At 34.9% G+C, this 24,853-nt stretch overlaps 2 protein-coding genes across 5 annotated transcripts in view; one reads left to right on the top strand and one right to left on the bottom strand.

The window, feature by feature from the left end:
• Positions 1–24,853, bottom strand: part of LOC127617633 (cadherin-related family member 1) — a 44,217-nt gene that overhangs the window by 14,769 nt on the left and 4,595 nt on the right. For 3 of the 4 annotated variants that reach the window (XM_052089626.1, XM_052089630.1, XM_052089629.1), the window contains 5 exons: positions 3,129–3,224; positions 1,013–1,158; positions 879–929; positions 691–780; positions 432–518 (listed from right to left, as the gene is read on the bottom strand). In XM_052089626.1, coding sequence (XP_051945586.1) covers positions 432–518; positions 691–780; positions 879–929; positions 1,013–1,158; positions 3,129–3,224 — 470 coding nt within the window. Of the gene's footprint in view, positions 1–431; positions 519–690; positions 781–878; positions 930–1,012; positions 1,159–3,128; positions 3,225–3,818; positions 3,955–24,853 lie in introns of those variants that run through there. The other variant, XM_052089628.1, reaches the window with a different exon arrangement.
• LOC127617636 (carbohydrate sulfotransferase 3-like) lies at positions 7,353–15,485 on the top strand. Its single transcript, XM_052089645.1, has 3 exons — positions 7,353–7,730; positions 12,955–13,142; positions 13,239–15,485. Exons 2-3 carry the CDS (start codon positions 13,063–13,065, stop codon positions 14,410–14,412), a joined length of 1,254 nt encoding a protein of 417 aa, XP_051945605.1. The 5' UTR covers positions 7,353–7,730; positions 12,955–13,062; the 3' UTR covers positions 14,413–15,485.

The following is a 24,853-nucleotide window of genomic DNA, read 5'->3' as shown; positions in this document are numbered from 1 at the left end:
GCATTTTTGGTCAAAAATGAGTTATTATCATTTTCAAGACATTCAAGGCATCCTTTGTTATGTGACAAAACATCTTATCTCAAATGTGTGTCGTTTTGGAGAAAAATGGTAGTCGTTTGTACAGTAACTGCAAAAAGCCCTAGTTAAACAAAGCATGAGTACAGTAACATCCATTCTGCACTCTGCGTATTTACTGCCTTTTTGCTTTGTAGGGCAGTATACTGTAAATCACATTTAAGTCCAGTTTCAAATGTGCTTATAGATTTGTTCCCATTATGGCCAGATTAAGCAGATTTCAAAGGTCATTCATGGCTATTCTATCAAAAGCTTTTCTAAATATGGACAAAGTGTGAAAATATAGGGAAAAGCTAAAATGTAACCATGACTTTCAGTTCATTTATGGTCTCAGTCAACTGGATGCCAGATGTTACCTGTAGGAAGTATGTGACTGATCCCCCCGAACCAGTGTCTCTGTCCACTGCTTGTACTTTGTAGATGCTACTCCCAGATGTAGCGCTCTGTACACACACACATACACACAATTTCCAAATAAGCCTGTTTATACATACAACTTTCTAAACATACTCTAGAGGGGGACACTGCCTGAATGACTGAATGAGCAATAAAGAAAAACAAAAAAACAAAGAGTCTCTGACATCAAGCCACAATTGAATACTGTATGTTTCTCACCTCTGGCACATCTAGGACAGAGGGCATGTTCTGAAACTGTGGTCTCTCATCATTGGCATCCATTACAAACACTGAAACCTTTTCAACTACCTGAATTCACACAAGAGCATCAGAAATATTAGTAAGATCCCTACACAATTTATCATATAACTTCAGGATGAGGCTGCTTGTAAATCAACAATACTTACTTTATTAAGGCCATCTGAGATGCTGACAAGTACCTCAATTTCATCTTGTTCCTGTGATACCAAACAGATGTGGTTTCACAATACATTATCATCAAACAAAAAAAATGCTTCATTCAGATGCGTTTGAAATTTACCTCTCTATCCAGCTCTTCTATCAGAGTTAGTGCTCCAGATTTGGGATGAACACGAAAATATTCTTTGGATCCCGGTTCAAAGGCTAGCCCATATTTTACTGGCTGGCCTTCAGGATCGGTTCCATTTAGAACATATATCTCTGTTCCTGTAGTTAACAAATACAAGTATGTATTATTATGCAATGTAGTTTACACATTTAAGCAATATCACAGGAGCAAGAGAGCTGCTGTACTGAATATCAGCACATCTGTCATTTAGCCACAGGGTATCACAGCCATGCTGACATTCAGTACAAGGGCACAACTGCAAGTGTGATATTGCTTTCATACCACATTTAATGACAAGAAGTTAATATCAAATATAACTTACATTTTCAACAAAATACGGCAAGTTATTTTGTCTCTTTTTGTCCAGCTAACAAAAATAACTTCCTGTCCAACATAGTCTCATTCAACTTCTAATAATTTGTAAGAGATGATGAAATAGTAAGATATTGTACAACTTGGTTTGTACGAAACAGTATGACTTTTAAAATTAATACTAAACAGTCGATATAGTCTCTACAAAACTGCATTGGGGGCTCAGAGACAGCCAAAGCAGTGGTGTCTGAGGGATCTTCTACCAAAATATAAAAATATTTTATGTAGTTTAAAATCAGTTGCCATTTCAGTTTAAAATCAGAGTGCAGTTGGATATGAAAATCATCTGATTGTTTTGAAGCAAAATGACAACGGTCATGTATTTGTTTGAATATTTTTACATTCAAATTATATATATATATATATATATATATATATATATATATATATATATATATATATATATATTATTTTTTTACTTTGAAATACCCAAGTATGGGTAGCCCTTGTGATTGAGGAATGTTTCTGTATAGGGGTTCATGGGTATCCCCAGAGAGAAATTTTTGAAAATGTAAAAGTCTGAATGGACCATTTTTATATTTTCATTGAAGTTAGAAAGATTAGGCTACCAGCTAGTAATTGTATTGTCTTTCCTTGTCATACATGCTGTTCTTTAGCATTGTGAGCAGCCTTGAGCAGATTTCTCCCATGCCTGTGGAAACGTAGCCTGACCGTATGTTTCCACTTGCATAGAAAAGATCAGCTCAAATCCACTCACAACGCTAGGAAACAGCTTGCTCCACTGCCCTTTCAATCCCACAATCCACCTAGCGAGCGTGGCGCTTGGCTTCCATAAGAATTAATTGAAAACGCTCGCTCAGCTTTGCTATCACAGAGTTTTATCGCAATAAATATCTAGATTGTTTAATCGCCCAGCCCTAAGTAAAGCCTACAAATTTTAGACAGTCTTCAAATTTGTTTACAGACATTTCCTTTATAAAATAAAGTGTTAGATTTAGTATAACCTGTAATATGCTACTATCTTCTCGTTCCAAACCCAGTAATTTCCTTTTTTTCCTTAGTACACAAAAGTTATCTTAGAACTAGTATTATGGTTAGGTTTAGGTTTGAGTTAGGGGAAGATTTGTTGGTTTGTTAATTTTTCCTCTATGGGAGTAAACGTCACATGTTTGTGTACGTGCAAACACGTACAATTTGTTATGATTTCGCCATCTCATACTATTATTACAACTTGTCACAAGATCGGGTTGGCCTGTCTGGAATGCTGAGAATACAGACATGTGGAGGGATACAAACTGTGAAGCATTGCAGTGCCGTTATACTAAATATAAGTACTCTTGGGATATCGCTCTTGGAATTGCCCAATTAGATTAGAGCACTGTTACTAATGGTTGTATATTGTCTAAAAATACTTCTATAGCTTTTCCAAATAACAAATTTGAAGCAGTAAGCCAATTTTATGATCTCAGCACAGCTGTTTGTTTTCAGTAGAATACCACAATTAACAACAAGGGCCGAAAAGACAAATTACCAAACCGTCACCAAAGCACATGGAAAGCAGTAGTCACCATGTTAATACTGTTTACAGCTATCCAGAGGAGATAGGTGACATCATACAGCATTAGTCAGTAAATATAGATTGGGTTTATAATTAGGCATCTGACACAAATGTTCTGATTAAGAAATGTTACTGTTGTTTTAGGAAGTGACTTAATCTTAATAAAAAGCATTTTACCTTTTGGTGTATCCTCTGAAAGACTGAATAATGCCATGTTACCGCTGTTACTGTCGGGACCATTATCATAGAAATAAGGTGCGTAGTCACTCTGTGCTGTAAACAACATTAATGAGGACAAGAAATCAGATCAACATACATCAGTAAACAGTGTAACATAACCAGACTTATGAGGACAAGGCACCATGTGCTTCACAACAACTGCATTGTACTTATCATTACAATATTTTACTGAAATTAGGTTGTTTATATGAGGCCTAATGTAATAGCACTAATGACCTCCCTCTATCCACCTGGATAGGATTACACATGTCTTACGTCATAAATGCATGAATATCCCCTGACTTACCATAGCTATCTTTCTCACTACTTCAATTTGTTTATTATATGAAATATAATTTACATATTTAAACCTTAACTCGATATTTTTGTGTTTTCTTTCAGGGATATTAAGGCCTGTATATGCTCACCTCCTACTGTCAAGCAGGAATAGATGTGACGCACATGAGAAGGAAAAATCAAACAAGTACATTGTATATAATCAGCTGTCAAGATTATATACAATACATCAGTTATCAGTACAGCATAATCAAGTACAAGAATGTTTAACCTGTTGATAAGCACACTAAAACATTAAATGTCTGAGCTACACTCTTAATCAAAGTTGTTCACTTTAAATTGAATACATACCAAAGCAGAAATGCACTAGCAGAAGAAAAGATGAAAATGGTATTTCCATAGCATTCCTCATCCTAATAAAGCAAAGCAGTTACAGCAAGGCAGAGAGCACACTATTGAAGAGAGCTATGACGGTGTCCTTCTAAAGGTGTTTATTGCAGATTGAGGAGAGCTAAGGCAGGTGCTAAGAGCCTAATCCGATGACTAGCCTTAACCTGAGAACATTTTTAGAAGCCCATCTCTGCATCTATTCCTGCAGTATGGCAAGTAATTCCCACTATTGTTCATGAGTAGCACACACACCTGATATGACAGTTTCGGGGCCATCTTCATGTAGTTCCAATATAGTTGATTTAACCTACTGTACATTCTAATTCAAAATGTTGCGGATGCCTGTCACACTGGGGATCTAGAAACATAAAAGTATCACCTTATTTTAAGAATACAACTCAAATCACCATTTTGAGAAGGTAATTACAAATTTGGTAAAAAGAAGAGACAAATACTATTAGACTGTTCAAAGGGCCCATAAATATATAAATCATAATATGTGAACGTTGAGGTTTTTTTTTCTTTTTTCTTTTTTATGTATTTGCACTTTTACTTATAAGTATGCCTATAAGAATTTATCAGAAAATCTATTTTTGCAGGCCTTTTAGAAGAATAATACTCTTAATCACTTTGACTGACAATGCAATTTACCTTTCAGAGAGCACATTCATGTCACATTTAAGTTATGTAATCTCATGCTCCTCAGCATTAGTTGCAAAGGCCTTCACCTCATTGTGAAAGAATTGCTTCTAAGATAAAATAATTACCTACATCATGAGAGCTTTTAAACATTGTTTTATTCTCAAAGTCAGAGTTTAATTTAAAACTAAACATTTTAAAATCAACTAGTTCCATCATGTCAAGCGCTAATATGGATAATTTAGTAGAAAACATTAGAAACATACATGTAATGCACAAATGCATTTTTTGATGAAATGTTTTCTCAAAAAGGTCAACTAAAAAGATGAGGATGGGTTTGAATGATACTGAATTGTTTGCTGCCTTTAAAACACCACAATGCAACTTTGAATAAAGATTCACTATTTGCACAGTTGTCATTAGAATTACAGATCAAATGTTTTCATAATACATTTTGTGCAGATGAGCAGCTGTGCGGATCACAAAATGAACACTTGCCAATTTACCTCCATCAACATTTGTGAGTATGGCTTTACTTTCAGGTTTAATTTGTCAGGAGCAGGCAGATGGCAGGCAAGCAGATTAACCTACAATAATCCTTCATTATCGTGCAGTGCTCAGAGCCAGTCTACAGATACCAAAAGCATCTCTGCATGTACATCACAGTGAAGACCCAACACTGCATACAATTAGATGTGACCATAATGATTACTTTGATATGACTATGAAGATGTTGCATTGACAGTGCTTATGACTACACAAAGTTGGTTGCATTGCTATTGGTTTTGTTTCTGTTCTTTCCACTAAACAATGGATTTTGATAAATTATGTAGATGACAAAAATATGACAGCATATAAAAAGGAAACTCTTTGCAACTAATTTTATAGTCATATATATATATATATATATATATATATATATATATATATATATATATACATACACATATAAAAAAAACAGGACAGGACAGGGAGTAGAACATACGATTTAACATAAGATTAACCCTGGAAATTTCTTGTATATTGGGACCATGTGCGTCAGTCATGCATCAGCGGTGTGGATTATGCGACAAAATAGAAACATTGAATGGCAAACGGATGTACCATTCATGCAAAATATGTATTATCATATGCTTAAATCTGTTTCTGCCGTGACTATAAAAGGGCTTAGGTTTTTATTGTGATTATCCTGCCATGGTCTAAAATGGAGGATGCATATTTTCAAAAGAAAGAAAGACAGAAATGTCAGATGTGCAATCCGAATGTGCCATAAAAAGGTCACAGTTATGAAGACTTAACAGGACATCTTCAGTATATTGGGGACCACTGTAAACATCAGTAAAGCAAGCATTCTATTCACTGAATAAGAGTTTCATATCATGCAGGAATCCCTTTAATTATTTAATCGAATTCCAATTTCAAATCCAGTTCAGTAGAATCAATTTTGACATCTGCTTCCAAAATGTTTGAATGTTACTTCCTGAATCACAGATGGATAAAAACTCCATAACAGTCCATGTCTGGATTGCAAACAATTTTAGTTGATCTGAAAATATAATATGTATTTTGGTTCAGGGTTGAAGCTTTTACATGGCCCTCCAAAGCAATCATTTTTAGTCACGTTTCCCCTATTTCCTAAATGTTTTCTAAGATTTAAAAATCGAGTCCTGTTTATTCAATTATTAAACAATGTTGTTGCAGTCATTTAGAGTACAGAACATTGCAATTACACACAAATAGCTATATACCTCTATTACATTAGCTACAGAGTTATGTTGTGATGAGAATACTGCATTAACTACACCAGATCACTGCGTTTTTGCATGCCAGTAAGGAAAGACTGGAATTTTTGTGGTGGTTTGATAACAGCTTGCTAGGCAGTAAATCACTTTTGGAGCCTGATTATGATTGAATATTCCTCATTTGTAAGTAGCTTTAGATAAAAGCATCTTAATGAAAAAAACGAAATGTATAAACACACCTATAGTTAATATTATTTTTGTTTATATTTACTTTAATTTAGAAAGAACTAAGAACAGTACTGTGTTTTGGCTATTCTGTAACAACATGTTACAGTAAATTGCATATAATGGTCACTGTAATGTTCATTTTAAAACTATTGACAGCAACACTGTACAGTACTGCCCTCATGTGGTTACATGATGTTCTTGCTGAATGCTTCGAAGCTGTCACACAACTTTAGATTTCTTCAAGAATAAATAGTCATTTTCAGTCTAGATGTCCCCGAGGGGTCATTAGCTGTAAAATATCAGTACATCCAACATAAATAACGAAAACATTGCCAGTATAAATTCACATAAGCCTAGTAGCCTAAATAAAACTGGACAGTGCAATAAAAGCATAGTGCATGAAGTAGTCGGCTGTCATAATAACAATGATAATCATAGTAATCTTATTATTATTATTATATAGTTAAAACAAATCCTGATAGCATATCCGATAACTAAACTCTGCTTAGCCACCATTGATATTAATAACAAACAAAATGAGAGAAATACTATGGAGATCTCATAGTAATGTATAATTGTTTTACAGTGCTAATAACAACTGTGGTATGGTGTTTGGCGGGTGCGATGGTAACTTTTGTGGGGCACTGAGGTCGTCGCTCCATCACTCATTCAATGAAGGGGATCTCCGTCTATAGCGTGTTTTGGATTTGAGACATGTGTGCGGACCCCCTTTTACCATATAAAGGGGACGAAGGAATCCGCCGAGGAGTGTCCCTGGGCCCTCCTCAAACAGTAAAGTCCTTGTTAACACACTCACACTGGGGCTCTTTCTTGCCCACGTGATCATGTCCAAGAATAGCCCAAACTTGGAGACCGCCGAGAAATGGACACGTTTTCCAACACGCTTCCAAGAAGAAAGAGCAAATGGAGATAACTTTATCACATTTTATTTAACACTGTGAGACTTTAGAAGTGACTTTGGGACCCTTCGAATTGTTACTGCAAGAAACATGTCAAAGTTGGACCTATAAATTTCACTGAATCACCCCTTTCTTAATTGACTATGGGGGGAAAAAAAGATTATTAGGGCATGTTTTGACAATTATAAGTCAAATATTAACGTTAATATAAAGCTTTTTTACTCACTTAACTCACTGCAGCACTTCGGAGTCTTCAAATTGTCTACGCAAAGGAACAATGTGTACCAGACTCGACCATTCAGGATGCTCCAGATGAGCCACTGAAGACACGTTTAGTCTGTGAGGTAAGACTTTATTCCAACTCAAAGACCAGGCATTTAGAAATGTTCAAATGTTTTAACATAATCTCGCTGTTTTACATTAAACTACTGACTAAGTTCTGCGTAATAGTAATGTGATGTGGTTAAGCATGGTCTCTTGTCTTTTCTTTAACGTCTAATTGAACTGCGATTATGGACAGTAAATTATATCAACACATAGGCCTACGTTCAAAATTCAGCAGAAGAAACCCGACTAACACCCGATTTCCTACTAACATTTATACATGCATCTTTTTTTCTTGCTTAAAGTCGGTCTGCATTGTACCCTTCATAAGATAAAATCACAGTAGCTGAAAATGTATTATTTGAAATATTTACTCATTTCATAGAGCAAAAGGCAAATCACAGCTTCAAAATTCGATTATGAGAATGAGATGATCTGGACAATTTCTAACAATACTGTAATTAATCTAAAACAAATAACTTTCATGACTGCAATCAGGACATAAAGGAAGATGAAAGTTTTAACCTTTTCATGAGTAGGGTCTAAAATCATCTTCAGTGCCCCCTGGAGTGAATTATTTTTGCACGTGTCACTGCACAGCTGGTAGAGGTAGGCAGAGTGTAGAGGAGTATTTGCTTTATTTATTTTTTGTTCTTGTTTCTTGTCATAATAAATAAATATATAAATAATCTATATAATACACATATAATGAACAAATAATATCAGCAGTCCAGTTTGTCTATATGCGTTGTTTGATTTCTCAGACATTAAGTGTGTGTGTGTGACAAGCGCTAATGTAAACATATGCGTGCATCGGATAATCGCGGTCGATATGCATGTTTTCACTGTGAGTATATGAGTTATAAACTGTTATCGTGGTCTGTTTCAGAAAACAAATGTATATTATATGCCCAAAAAGACTGTTTGAGTTGCTGTTTGTGTGAATGAAAACGGCATCTGCACCTAATCAGCAGATGTGGCTGCGTGCTTGGGAAGATCGCATTTAGATATGATGGCTGTGCATATACAAGCTGTGAACTGTTATCATGGTACTTATGTGACTATTAGGCTGTTTGTTACATATAATAAACATATTATGTTCTTGAAAAGACTCATTGAGTAGCTGTTTGTTTGATGAATGACAACCGCTACTAAAAACATTTAAAAAAAAAAACAAAAACTAAAAAAAACATACTAAACAATGTTTTTTGAAAATGTAAAAATGCTGAAAGTTTTTTGTGAGGGTTAAGTTTAGGGGTAGGGTTAGGGGATAGAATCTATAGTTCACACAGCATTAAAATCATTATGTCTATGGAGAGTCCTCATAAGGATAGCAGCATCAATGTGTGTGTGTGTGTGTGTGTGTGTGTGTGTGTGTGTGTGTGTGTGTGTGTGTGTGTGTAAGCAAGAGCGAGAAAAAGCATTTGGTGCCATGTCTCTAAAGGTTTACATTCTGTGTTATGACCATGATGACAAATACACCCCCGTTCCTGTTCCCCTCCTCCACCACTGCAGCAGCTGCAACTTGTAGGCTCAGGCAGCACAAGAAGACCTGTCACTGGTGATAGTGGATTTAACTCATTGAAGAACTCCAGCTAAACACTGCCTATCTCCCAGAAGGCGCAATCACGCACTGCTGAACCGCAAAGCGCTCAGTAATGAAACAAGACAAAAATGGATGAAACATGCTCCCTAGCCCCAGACTGCACTCTGATACCCATGTTAACTCACTTCTTTTGTCATGTTTTCTGACAGAAAATGGCACTATATTATATCAGTGTAATACTACTCAAAATAGTGTGCTAGAGCAAGGTGTGCTATTCCAAAGGTTTAAAATGACTGACCACATGTTGTAAACCAGTCCGAATGCACTTTAATGTACCTTCCATCTCCAATGAAGAAATCAAATCGTAAACAAGATCTTGAACATCGAAGAAAAGCCATGGTTTTTTAACTAGACAAAAGAAACCAAAATACTGCAACAGTAGTTCTGTTTAAACATTATTACTTAAAGGGATAATTCATCCAGTAATGAAAGTGCTCTTATCATTTACTACCCTACCCTCATGCCAGCCAAGATGTGGCTGACTTTTTTTCTTCTGGAGAACACAAATGAAGATTTTTAGAAAAATATTTCAGCTCTATAGTTCCTCACAATGCAAGTGAATGGTGACCAAAAATTTGAAGCTTCAAAAGCATATTAAGGCAGCATACAAAATTCCATAAGACTCCATAAGACTTTTTTACTATAAATATCCACTTTTACATTCTTCTTCTTTCGTTTTTGGCGATTCACAGTCTTCGTGTATATTGCCACCTACTGGACTGTGAGGAGAATTTATAGTAAAAAAAAAAAAAGAAATAAATATTGATGTGTTTCTCACCACACTTATCATATCACTTCTGAAGATATAGATTTAACCACTAGAGTCTTATGGATTACTTTTATGCTGCCTTTAGGTGCATTTTGGAGCTTCACATTTTTGGTACCATTCACTTGCACTGAACAACTCTTCTAAAAATCTTCATTTGTGTTCAGCAGAAGAAAAAAAGTCATACCCATCTGAGTTGGCATGAGGGTGTGTATATTTTTATTTTTGGGTAAACAATCCCTTTGAACCAAAACGTTTTCCTGTACACATGCATCTAAAAGGCTGTTAGAGAAGCCATTAATGTAATTTGTATGGGAATGATGAACAGGGTGATGTCCGTTTCTGCTTGAGCAAATCATCAGATTTGTCAAATGCTCCAGTGGGTTTTGAATATGTAAAGATCTCAACTCAACCACCGTGCCTGACAGTTTGACAGCTATGGCATAATAAGCCCACATAATTGGTTTATATTTACTTAGACTGCACACTATCGTTTCTTGACGGCTTGAAATTTGTGTCATATCCTAAATGTTACTCTTTGTGCAGACAAATTGCATGGCATTTAACATGACAGTTTTCACATTGGTACACATCTTACCTTTTGACTACAATATTGTGCAGTTTCACTTTCCGTTTAGTTGTTAGCATGGCGTAGAAAAGTGTCACATTCATAAATTGTGCTGTCTGGCAGAGGTCAGGTCAGTTTATTTGCACAGATGGATTGATATGGTACAGATAAACCCATGTCAAGCAGAGTTGTTTGCCTGGCTGTAAAGGTAGCACAATGCATTATTGCTGGTAAATGACTGTTGTGAATAGAACCCACTTAAAGCCGTTCTGCTGGGTTATCTGGGATCAAAGAAGCCCTAAAGCCACTGGTTTTATTTCAGTGTTACCACCAAGTTTATTTGTGTATCCTGGTGTTGCTCTTCTGTCATTTCTTGTTGTTGCTCGATTAATTTATAAACAATACATTGGGAATTTCTATTAAAACAGTTAGTCTTAGCTTTTTTTATTTAAGCTTCTTTTTAATTAATTGATGTAATTTTTTTGTGTTTTGCCTGTTTTAACTAACAATACCATAATAACCATTATGACAATATCACACAAAATTAAGAGCATGGGTAGTATGTATTTTCATCTTAAAAGCCTGAAAAGATTGTCTGTTAAACACATTCATACTTTTCACACTCACAAATCTTATTTACAGTAAAAACTTTAAGAGAGTATTCAAAGGTCCATATGGTGAAAAATGTAGTGATACAACTTTGATAAGGAATGTAAAAACTGAAACACTTATCACCTCACTAAAACAAGGGTTTATTTCTACAAGTAAACCTAAACTACCCCCACAGCATGCAGCTGCTGTGAACAAATGGCTTATGGAATTCAGAGGGCCTGAACCCTTGGTGAAAGGGCAGCCTAGTGTTTCAGTTTTGCTTCTGTGATAAATGGATGGAAACTACATATACTGTATTAAAGAAATTTGAAAATATTCTGATCATTTACTCATCTTCTTATTGTTAATACAAACCCAAAGGACTTTCTTTATTTCACGGAACAACATAGGAGATGTTTTGAATAATGCTCCATACAATTAAAGTGAATGGTAATTAGGAGCTGTCAAGCTCCAAAAAAACTATAAAAACATAATTATAGTAGTCCATACAACTTATATTTTAAGTCTTTGGAGCCATATAACAGCTTTGTGTAAAAAACAGACTGAATTTAAGATGTTACTCACTGAAAATCTTGCCTTGAAAATTTGATGGAAGTAGTCACCATTCATTTTCAATGTATGGAAAACAAAAGCTCAGACATTCTGCTTTAAATGTCTCCTTTTGTGTTCCACAGAAGAAAGAAACTCATATTGGTTTGCAACGACAAATAACATCCGTGTACGTTGTAACATCTGTGTACATTGTAACGTTCATGTACGTTCATTTGTTCATTGTTGTTTCAAAATAGAAAAAAAAATTAAATAAAATTAAGCATGCTTTGAATTTTGGTTTTTCAATTTTGGTTGAAAGAAATGGGCAAAATATGAAAATGGCTTTTTTTTTTTTTTTTTGTAATTCCTTTTGTTAAAAAAAATGAAAAGTTAGAAATCAGCTTTATTGCTCTTGGATATAAAATGGACATACAGCTTGAAGATTTGATTTGCACATGTCGGTGGACCTAAAATGCAATTGGTCAACCTGCGCTGTCATCTGTCATCTTTTATTGCCCTCTAGATTTTCTTTTTGCCCCCCTCCCACCCAGTCAGACTGTGAAACGACCAAGGGGAAACCCAAGGCCAGACGAAGAGATAACCTATTGCCCACTCAAAAGACAAAAATGCCCGTCCAAAGACCGCATCCTAATAGCGGCCCTGGTCCTCCATTCTGCCACCTCTCATTGAAAATAAATAGGGAACCGTGGTTACCGTGCACTGCGTAAAACAGCTTTTAGAGTTTTGGTGTGACACTCAAGGATCTAATTTTGATATATTTCCTTTTAATTTCTTGAACAACAACAAAACAACAATAAAAAGTACTACTTTTCATTATTCATCAAAAAGTAGGCAGGAACACACAGATCAAAAGGAGACACTGTGTTCTACGGACCTCATCAAATCTCATCTTTCTACATTAGTGGATTTACTGGATAGGTGATGTCAGTGCAAGCAGCTTGTTGGGGAACAAAGCTTAGATTGTCTGTGTTTGTTTATACTCTGCTGTGCCAAAAGGTATAAATCTGTCATCACCCTAAATCGATACCAAAGGCTGTAGTGTTTGTGAGTTTTATGGCTTAGTGCCAATACTCTTGTATATAAAAATAATATATACTCTTGTTACAAATATTGTAACCTCTTTAATTTTGTTTATTGCAGATTAACTTTACACCCAGGTTTTTGGCATGAGATGAACCCAAAACTCTTGGCAGCAGCGACTTATTAGCAGTCCATGGAGGTATTTTTTTAATACAATTACATTTGAGAATGAGGAACAGGTATGCAGTCATCCTTATCTGCATTGTGGCACTTGTCATCATTGAAAAGGAAAACAACATTATTTCAAGGTGAGAATTTTTGTATTAATAAAATATTATTACTTTTATGGTGCTAAGAATGAACTTTGAAATTTGAAAGGTTTTAATTTCATGTAATATTTGCAGGGTCTCAGATAAGCTGACAATCCGACGAACAACACAGACTCCAGAGCCCCCAGTGCTCTACAGTGCTTTCAACAGTTCCTATCCAGAGGAGATGTATGCTGAGAATGCCACACAGTTATTAAGGGCAGGCCATAAGCACATCATTTTGATGGCTACAACTCGTACAGGTTCCTCCTTCGTGGGCGAGTTTTTCAACCAACAGGGTGCAAACATGTTTTACCTCTTTGAACCGCTATGGCATGTGGAGAAAATGTTAGCGATTGGCACGAGTGGCACTAATACTAGTGCAGCTGTTTGGGTGTACAGGGATGTCCTGCAGCATCTTCTCTTGTGTAACTTCTCCATGTTGGAGCACTTCATCAGTCCTCCTCCTCAGGATCATGTTACCCCTGCCCTCTTCCGCAGAGAGTCCAGTATATCCCTGTGCGAGGAGCAAGTCTGCACTCCTGTCATCAAAGATGTTTTCGAGAGGTACCACTGCAAGATAAGGCGGTGTGGACCGCTCAATCTGACCTTGGCATCTGAGGTCTGCCATGCAAAAAAGCACAGGACAATCAAATCTGTGAGGGTCCAGCAGCTGGATACGCTTCGTTCCCTAGTGGAGGACCCTCGATTGGATGTCAAACTCATACAGCTGGTGAGGGACCCGCGAGCCATCCTGGCATCAAGGATGGTGGCTTTTGCCAGTAAGTATCAGAACTGGAAAAGTTGGGCTGTGAATGGAGATGTGCCTATTGAGGATGAGCAGATGAAACGCTTAGAAGGAAACTGTAACAACATCCGCATGTCTGCAGAGCTGGGCTTGAGTCAGCCTAAATGGCTGGAAAAACGTTACATGCTTGTACGTTATGAGGATATCGCCAGGTATCCCATGCAGAAAGCAGCTGAAATGTACAATTTCACAGGGATTTCATTTACGTCACAAGCGAGGGACTGGATCCTTAAGAACACACATGCTTCAACGGAGGCCAGTGGTGTGTATTCTACCCAAAAAAACTCCTCAGAACAGGTTGAAAAATGGCGGTTTAGGATACCATTCAAACTAGCCCAAGTTGTACAGCAAGTTTGTGGACCAACCATGAAGCTTTTTGGGTATAGATTCGTAGACAATGAACAGATGTTGGTAAACAGATCTTTTAGTTTGCTTGAAGAGAAAGAATTTACTTTGTCATAAATTTTTTTTTAAATCCCCCAAAAAACATGTATTGCAGAAACTAGCACATTGGGAGATTGTACCTTTTAAAGGAATAGTCAACCCCAAAATGGGCTTCTCATCATTAAATCTCATGCAATCCCAGATTTAATGATGAGATTTAATGATGAGAAGCCCATTTTGTACCTTTTAAAGGAATAGTCAACCCCAAAATGGGCTTCTCATCATTAAATCTCATGCAATCCCAGATTTATATGACTTTCTTCTATTGAACACAAAGTATATTTTATAGTATAAACAATATTTTAGCTCTGCTGGTCCTCACAATGCTAGTCAATAGGGTCCAAAACTTTGAAGCTCAAAAATCATTTAAAGGCAGCATAAAAGTAATCCATACAAATACAGTGGTTTAATTCATATCTTCAGAGGTGATATTATAGGTATTCGTGAGAAACAGATCAATATTTAATAACGTAGAATCTGTGCATATCGCCACCTACTGGGCAGTTTATTAATGGCTTTTTTGAAGGATGTAAAAAAGGATAGAAAACTAATTTTCAGGCTATTACTCAATATTAACTGGGAAATAACTTCCACTGCATGAACAGACATTCAGTGTAAAAATGTAGCTTTTGACAGCCAGCTGTGACAGAGTAAAATGTTTGCATTATTCTCCACAAATCTGAGGTAGAGAATAGACCTCTGTCCATGCAATTTAATTATATTTTATTTGCATTTATAATTTTTTTTAAATGTTTTAAATTGCATATTTTCATAGATTTATTTAAATTAACAACAACATTGGAAAATGAAGAGAACGGTTTGGAAAGTAAAACTTACAGATATTTTTTTTTACACAATTACAGTTAAGGTTTATGTTTGTAAACTCTTGCTAAAGCAAGTAACATTAACAGGAATGATTTCATTCTTCATACAAAAAGAGAAAACAACCAGACTCTCATAACTGAGTCATTTTAAGTGTCTGTGTGTTTTCTCACAGGATGGATCAAAATACTCTATTCTGACTTGCTGCCTGCAGTGCGAAATATTCCAAGAGCATCTGTTCTTCAGCTATGGCACAGTACACATCAGGAAAATATGATGAATTCATAATATCTTTTGAGCATTATGGAGCTTTTACTCTATGACTGCACCTCTACTTCAGACAGTATATGCATCTGACAAATGCCAATTATAGACAAAGGGAAGATGTCTATTATTGAGAGGAAACAACTATCCTATAAAACAGTATGTATATATATATATATATATATATATATATATATATATATATATATATATATATATATATATATAAAATATTATAAGCTGGTTTTCATTAGTCACAACTCTCTGCAGTCTGTTCAATCTCTTCTTTGGGAGGAAGCATGGCATTCTTGAAGCAGTGTGATGCATTTATACTACAAATAACCTATAAATCAGACTTCAATCTCTTTCCAATTTTAAATAAGCTTTACTTTTAGAATGACCAATTGTAAATTCTTGTTAGTTAAACATTCGGGAACATATGGAGTCAGTCTTTTAAGACAGAATGACAAAACAAATATCATCTATATGAAATATCCATTATCTAAATGTTAGTAGTGTTAGAGCTTGAGAACACTGATTTATTCTCTGTACTCATAACCTCGCATTATTATCTGACCTTTTATTTTGAAAATACAGATTTATGGGGAACTAATTCCACATCATCCTCAAACAAGTTCCTGAACTCTGCCATTCGAATCAGATATTCTTTAAAAATAGGTTAAGTAGTATCGTTATGGCTTACACCATACCTAGACTGATAGAAAGAGAGGGATAGACAAAAGACAGAACTGGAAAGGTTTTATTAAATATAATATTAAAAAATAAGGATTTATTATGATACACCAGAACATTCAGAGAAATGTTACATTTTTGGGGAAAAATTTGCCAAGCAACATAGGTTGGTTCTTTGAGTTTGTGCCTTTGTTACACAAGTATCTGTATGCTCAACACACTGAAGATGTTGTACCTGTAGGATTTCTGCTGCTGGTTAATACCAGAGTACTTATCCACATGAGAAGGCTCTGTGCCCTGTTTCATTGGCACAGAACGTTCCTCTCCATAAAGCTATTTAAAAATCAATCACATCCTTAGAATGTTCTAACAACAACATACATATATGTGTTACTGTGAACTCAAATGACAGAGTTACTTTCGTTTCTAAGTAATTTTCTTTAACTCATTCTTCGCTGCTTTGGGACTGACATGTCTCCATAAGGGAGCATTGTGCAGGCAGTGCAACAGGAAACTAGCCTTGATGTATATGTGTGTGTGTTCCACTCTCTCAGGAAATGCCACACCTTCTAAGGGATGTTCTGTCCACACTAAGGCTCAGACTGCTGTTGAACAGGCCTTTTATACTGTCTCTCCAAAGCTTCTAGTCTGCAAAGCACACAGGCCTGCCTTTTTATCCTCTAGAGTTGGACTAATCTAAATGCAACAACGAGGGATTATTTCACTTATAGTCCACTTAATCACATTGACTGGAATTGTTAAGCGCTTCATTGATGCCTCACAAAAAACATATCTGAAAATTCACAAAACAATATAATTTATTTTTAAGTGGAAAAAGGCCGTTTTCATGTGTGTTTATGGAAATAAGTCACTGAGAGTCTATTTCTGAGTTGTTGCTCAGTCATGCAGCCTCGGGCAGCCTACTGATGTTTATCTTTAGTGTCTGGTTGAAGTTTACGTTCGAAAAGTGGGGGAAAAGTACATGGTTTGACTTGAGAGAGACAGAGTTCTGACTTATGTGTTTATGCTAATAATGACCATCAGCAATAAAGTCCTGCAAAACCCACAATATATTTTTAATTCCTCATGATTTCAAAAATTACAAATGGTAAAATTAGTGTTAATGAAAAGTAAATAACTAAGAGGTTAACAAATTAACATTCTGTCAGTTATTTTTGTTCTTCAGTAGTATGTTGCACAGCATACAATGTGTGATGAATGTAATTCTTTACATAATTATGTGGTAATTATACTGTATGTGTTTTCTTTTTTTTATCTTTCTGAGCAAGATTTAGTTTGGGCACACCCTTCACCACCTGACCAAAAACACTGCAGAATGTTTCATTTTTGTATGAAGCTATTTATTTTACTTTTGAATTTTCCACAGCATTTGATATTTTATATCATAACTAAATCAGAGAAATAATATATGGCAAATATATAGACTGTGTCAGGATTAGTTGAATATTTACTGGAGATTATTCAAGACTGTGGCCGTTGACTATTTTATATCAGCATTTGTTATTGAACATGAACAATTATGAAACATTTGTCATATCTACATACATTCAACACAAATAGTATAGATAGAAATAAATAAAATAAAAGGGCATCATGCAGTATATATATCAAATTAATTAAGCAATGTGACATTAGACGGAAGAATAATGCATGGCCTCTCTGGGATGCTTAGATGCATCAAATAATCTAGATACAGATTATTTTTGTAACAAAAATTAAAAATAATTTAAAATGTTATGCAGATGATGGATGAATGGATGAATGCTGTTAATTTATTCCGCTCTCTTTGATGCTTTTATTTTTATTTTTTACCCTGATGCTTATCTCAATTTAATCTTGTTGCTGTATTTACGTCAGCTTGGTGTCCTGGGCATTTTGTTTTTGTTCTGTTACAGTAGAGGGCAGTGTGCACTAAAAAAGTACAGCAGTTTAGAAACAGACATGTCACCTTCTCAGAATGTACTTATTTTAAAAGCTTGGTTTCAGCATCAGCATCCAGTTATTATTCTTTTAATTTTTTTCATTACAATTTTGACACTGTCTTTTAAGAGCTTGTTACAACATAATGACCAAATCTTGCCAAGTCTTTTGTTATGAATGACATAAAAGTTTCATGGAAAAATAATTGTGACAAACACCCTGTTCCAATGTTCAATACATCAGGTTTCATAAAAAAAAAAGTGTGTGCATGAAAGCATGACTGCCAACTTAAAGCAGAGCGGATGTGAAGAATCTGTGCATCAAAGGGTGTGAGGTCCAGCACTAATCCGCTGTTAATGGTGGACAGGGGTGCCCAGTCCTGTCACTCTGTTACTAATGGGCACAGCACACTAATACCTGCCTTCCACCCTCTATATACTGTCTTCAAGCTGCAGAAATCATGTAGAAATAAATATGGATGTATTATTCTTTTTCACAGATTTAGTGCTTCTAAATGAATATGTCTGATAATGGTGTTTGGTTATATAATTGCAATCTTTAATACATTTGATAATATATTATTTGTAATTGTGGTTAAAATTGTACTTAATTAAAAATTAAGTGCATTTTTAAATATTAAAAAGTAAACATTTGTATTTTCAGATAATGAGTGAAGACAGGGTGCACTTCAAACATTCATAAGCATCTAGTCATTTGATTGGGTGACAGATTGAAAATAAGTCACAGTAATGATCAAAGAATGCTTGAGACCATAGACCATAAAATACCTAACAAGCATTTCCTTGGTCTGTGGTTGTCTTTTAAAACGAATAAAATGAGGTCAGGCTTCAGTACCACTGTCATAATGAAAAAACAGCCAGACAATGTCTTCTGCCATAACCGTCAATGCTCTTTTCTTGAAAGAGTTGTTCCTCTCTTATTATGTGGCATATTAGCTTTCTGTGAGCACTTTCATTTCTGATATTTAATGAGTGATTTAATGCCAAAGGAAACATTGAGTGTTGTAAAGAAACACTGTGGGCAAAGAAGCATACTTCTGCCAAACAAGTTAAAAAAAATGCTTTTGAGGTCACAGATAGATAGATTTTTTGCACTGCTACCTTAAAATGTTTTCACATTTGGCAGAAGTCAGTCTCTTTCAATAAGTCTCGGTGACCCTGTCCTTCTCATTATTACTGCAAACAATCAAAATACACAGATACAAATCAGCTCACATTTCCATTCCAGAATGAGCTGGCAGTGCAAACACAGATGGTTTATGTCCTCCTCTGAGATAATTTTTTTTATTTTTTTATTTTTTGCAGCATCTCTTTTAATGACTCTTCTGATAAAGGTAGATTGGGCGAAGGGTGGGAGATTCATTGGGGAAGACTGTAGATTGCCAGGCGCCAAGTACAAGCCAAATGTGACCAGTTTGGTCATGTGTGCTCTGATTGGAAGAACTGGCTGTCTACACAACAAACATCAGCGCTTCCCCAAGCAGCCCTGTTCCACCTCCAAACGCTCCCACTGAAAGACATATGCAGGGAAGACACTTATGAATATTTCAAAGAGATAAGAGCCCAAGCTTTGAGAGGTCAACCATGTCTCAAATCAAACCAGCCCACAATCCTAGGGCAGTGAACTATGGATGTCATTTATTGGAAGATTGTTTGAGGCCTTTGTATTTCAAAATAGATTCTATTTGATTTTAACTTATGTTGTAATGCAGAAGTAAATATATATATATATATATATATATATATATATATATATATATATATACATACATAATATACAAATTTACAAACAAATTAATTTTACTTTGTGTTGATGTTGGCACAAAGAAACAAAAATAATAAATACAATAACAGGTAAAAGTCATAAAAACTAAAGAATTTTTTTTTTTGGATTGAATTTGATTTGTTAAACAAACGTTGTTAGAATAATTTATAATATTTTATAAATATTATTAAATATTATTATAAATAATAAAAATAATTGATAACACTTAAAAATTTATTTTATTAAAGAAATTATAAAAATAGATTATCCTAGACTACCTGTTCCAACATTTCTTCTTTTTTTATTCAGACTTTTATTTATTTATTGTAATGTCTCTGGAAGGTAACACCATATATTTTTACTTTAAAAAAATCTAAACTATTTTTAATTTAGAAATTGAAAACATGCTCATCATAGTAGATGTGTAATTGTTTTATGTCAACTGTATTTTTTATTTTTATTTGTACTTAATAGATCTGGAAATAATAATAATAGTTTCATTTCATTTACCAATATCTTTTTTCTTATGATATATCCATTGTGTGAATATTTGTAGCGTCAGAGATATCATTTAAATGTTGTTTAAGACATTCCTTTGAATTTTTAGTGCATAAAACAGGTCATTTCTGGTTCAAAACGTTACTCAAAATGATGGAGCAGATGACATATAGCTGCTCTTATTTTCCATATTTGACCTTGTCTTCAAACACCATGCAGTAAGTTGTATTTTATTGTCTTCATTAACAGCATCAGTACAACCAGTTGTTAAACAATCAGTTATTTGCAATGCATGCAAAGATCTTGAGATTGGTTTTGTCTTCATTAAGCAGTCTTTTCATGAACACTGATTGGACTGACACTTATGTCTATGACTGTGTTCTTTTAATTTAGTAAACTGGGAGAAGTAAAGAAGATGCTTGGCAGCTTTTCAGGAAAATGGTAGGTCAGGTTTATTATAGTCCCTCACAGGAGTGGTGTGCTGTCCGTCATCTACCTGCTCTGGCTGTGGACCTTTTCCTTTGGATTCCACTGTAATGCGATCGGGTGGACATCTGCGTCTAGCTGAATGAGGAAGAGTTTTACACAGTTCTCTGATAATATAAAGCCCCTATCATTTACACGACCTTTCTTCTGCCATTGTGCTGCAAAATCTGCAGCTCGTAAATGCACTGGAAACTTGGAGATGCCTGGTAATTCTGCAAATCTTTATTTCTATTTTTTATTTTTTTTTATCAGTAAGATAAAAAAAAAATTAGAACTACAATACTGTTACCATTGCTTCTTTTTTTATTTTTCCCAAACCATATTCCCCTCTAATACTGGACTGTCAGGGGTTCTTGGAGAGTGCATCTGCCAGAATAAATTGTGTCTTAAAATACTATGGCTTTGCATATCTTAGCATACGCAATGCTTAAGATCACAGATTTTTTTTTTTTTTTTTTTTTAAATAATAATGGTTCAAGTGATTTATTTGTTTTAATACCCTATGCATATGTATGTACTGTATATAGCAGCCACAAAGTATTTGGACACCTAAGCTGTATATGAAAATGTATAAAAGCCTTTGCATTATATGCAGAAATATCAAACCAAGTGGCATTTTTTGGGGGGGGGAGAAACAGCACAAACACACTTTTCAAGCAATACTTTTCAAGACTGTTATGTCTGATTCATGTTTCCTTGTGTCTACTAACTTTATCTCCAAAGTTTGATTTAAGTCCATTTAAGGATTTATCTCAAAAGTTGGATTTTTGGATCTAGCTTTTGTAAGGTTAATTTGCTTGATCATAAATTCACCCCTTTAAAACATGCTATTAAAGTCCTAATGAGAATAAGACACAAGTAAAAAAGAAATGTGAAATTTAATCCACAAATAAAGAAGAACAGGGACAGTCGTACACAGGTTTAACACAAGAGCATCACTTTTCCCTTTCTCAAAAGGTTCCATTGGACCTCTAAAGTTTGGTGCCACACTGTGAGGTCAACACTTTGCACAAATAAATAATGGAGAGTTTATTCGTCACTGACACACTATCCAAAACCTCCTTGTAAATGCAGACCCATCAGTCACTCTCTTGGGAGAACCTTCTCAAATGACCTGAACTATAGTTAGTAATTTCTGTATTATTTGTTCTACTCCTGCAATATTCATGTTGTTTGTAACAGATATCTTGACATTTTTCCTCTATGTGTGAGGTGAGAGGGAATCCCACGCCAGTCCCAGAAAGATTGAACCTTTTAATCCACTAAAACAAATGCTTGATTATGTACAATTGGCAGAAATATCTGGAGTAAAACACTAAGCTCTTTGCCTCTATAGGAATTCAATGAAAGCGTGCAGAGAGTGTAATGCCATTTAGCTGACACAAGAGGCCATTCTCATTGTAGTCAGCTATAATACATGCAAACCAAACTATGGCAGAAATTTCAACAGAGATCGCACACATTTGAAGAATCGCTTATTTTTATTCAATTATTTTATTTATTTTATAATTATTTTATTAAAACACTGAAGAATAAAAATATGGCTACTCTCTTTTGTCTATATAAGACAATACAGGCTTATTATTTGAAATATACCAAATAAGTAGAACGTCCATGTATTGTGCAACTGATACATTTTTGTTTTAAAAACACTCTTGGGACTTCTTTTTCTTTTTTTTCATATCACTGACAATAACACGTTACTGTTGTTGAAACTCTGTCAGTAAGGCAGTGACAGCTCTTGAGTAGCTGACCCGATCAAAGTAAAATCAAATCCTAATTGGTGTGTTCACTGACATGTTGGCGATTAGCAGTCCTCCTAAGGGATTGATAATGGGAATATTAAAGCTTAGTTCCCCTTTTCAACAGTCACAGGGAATGTCAGTGTGCAAGTAGTAAAGTTTCCTGACATGTAAGAAAGCACACTCCACCAAGTCCATTTCCAAATGTCACAGGTTTTGAAATCCAGCTCAAATTAAACTTTTGAGTGCTTTAATTAGAGCAAATACAATGAAATGACACAGTTAGAAGAAGAAATTTCCTTAAACACACAGAAATGCCATCAACTATTTCTTTCTTTCTTTCTTTCTATTCTTTCTTTCTTTCACATTGACTGCTCCAATCACAATGCAGATTCATTTGAAATATGCCTGTTCTAAAATTATACTGTAGCTTTAAGATGTAAAACATGTGGCATTTGGCCCTGTTTTACTGTTATCATAAATATACGACTTTTAATTATTTTCAATGTGGGTCACATTTGACCCAAGGTGCTGTTTTTAGGTCAAAGGAAGGGTTAAAGGAATGTTCCAGGTTCAATACAAGTTAAGCTCAATCGACAGCATTTGTGGCATAATATTGATTAGCACTTGCTCCTACGTTTCCTTTAAAAGTTTACAGTGAGGCACTTACAATGGAAGTGAATGGGTGCCAATTTTTTAATCTTAAAATAATCACTTTTTCAAAAATATAGCCACAGGACGTTAACAATATGCATGTAAACATAATTTTAGTGTGATAAAGTTCTGTGTAAAGTTATAGCCAATTTTACAACTTCGTTGCCATGACGATGTAATGTCAACAAACCCTAAAATTACTGTAAAATGACGATTGGAACAAATTTACAGCTCAAATAATGCATGTATTTAAACAGAATGAATTAATGTAAGTGCTTTTATAAAATAATAAGCAACACACTTCTCCCTTCAAACCCTCCAAAAATTGGCCTCATTCACTTCCATTGTAAGTGCCTCACTGTAACCTCCATTTTTGCTTTTTTTTAAAGAAAAGGAAGGATGAGTCAAATAAAATTTTTGTGGTAATCAAAATTATGCCATAAATGCGGTCAACTGAGCTTAAATTGTATTGAACCTAGAACATTCCTTTAAATTATTTACTATTTGTAATGAGAAAACAGCAATAAGTAAACCCCCCAAAAGTAATAATAATAATACAAAAAAATTAAAAACAAAAAAGACAGCCTATTTGACCTTGAAGACCTATGTGCACTTTGCTGACAACAAAAAAAATATATATATACATTTATATTCAATATGACACCATCTCAATAACTAACGTAAGCAAAACCCACCATCAATTCCCATCAGTGAGACATTGGAGTCAAAACATGTAGAAGTTCAGGACTGAGGAAGAATAGCTGAGCACTTCCACTGTTTACAGTGCCTCAGGTTATATAGAGAACTAGAAGAATGATGCCATATGATGACTGTAAAGCTGCTATCTGTGTTTTTACTCCAACAGACAATAAGTCAGAATTCACATATATTGCCAAATTTTTCAAATGGGTTTCCGGTCTGCAGGATCAACTTTCTGTGTACTCAGCAATAGATATTTCCATGGTAATAAATCAAAATCCAGTGACAGTAGGCCTGGCAAAAGCAGTTGTTTGTGATGATCGAGGAGGAAGAATGGCAACATTTTACAAAAACAAAGTCATGCATAAACAGCTCACATTTGGCCCCAGATTATGTGAAGCAATTATAAATGCTATAACAATATTATTTATTTGTTTAATTATCTGTTTGGATTTTATGATTGAATTAATAAACAGCTAAATTCTAAGTGGGGTAAAAGTTTTTGAAAAAACTATATACAATTATTTTTCAAATGCAGCATATATTTATTTTCTATGCTACTCAGCTAAAGCTACTCATAGGGCAAAACAAAATGATATATTGATTTTCATATGGTATGTTATGAAAAAAAATATTGAAATGTTGCAAACTAGCTCTCTTTCAAAAACAGGATCTAATATCTCCCCTCACAATCAGCCCTGGACTTTGAGTGTATGAGTCCACTTTTCCCAGAATGATTGATGGCAGCCACTTACTCAAAGTGAATAGTCTCCAGTCAGGACTTTCATTCTTAATGCCAGTGTCAACAGTGCATCTCTAGCTCTCGAGCCCTGAGGAGACACCTGACCAGATTCCAGCCACCCTACATATAAACA

The sequence above is a fragment of the Xyrauchen texanus genome, chromosome 24 (genome assembly GCF_025860055.1).
Source record: "Xyrauchen texanus isolate HMW12.3.18 chromosome 24, RBS_HiC_50CHRs, whole genome shotgun sequence".
Taxonomy (NCBI): Eukaryota; Metazoa; Chordata; class Actinopteri; order Cypriniformes; family Catostomidae; genus Xyrauchen; species Xyrauchen texanus.
This window is presented reverse-complemented; position numbering and strand designations above follow the sequence as displayed.

Excerpts from the sequence above, each read along its gene's own strand:
- LOC127617636 (XM_052089645.1), top strand. The coding sequence starts at position 13,063 with ATGAGGAACAGGTATGCAGTCATCCTTATCTGCATTGTGGCACTTGTC. Across the intron at positions 13,143-13,238 it reads GAAAACAACATTATTTCAAG|GGTCTCAGATAAGCTGACAA; the intron begins GTGAGAATTTTT and ends TAATATTTGCAG.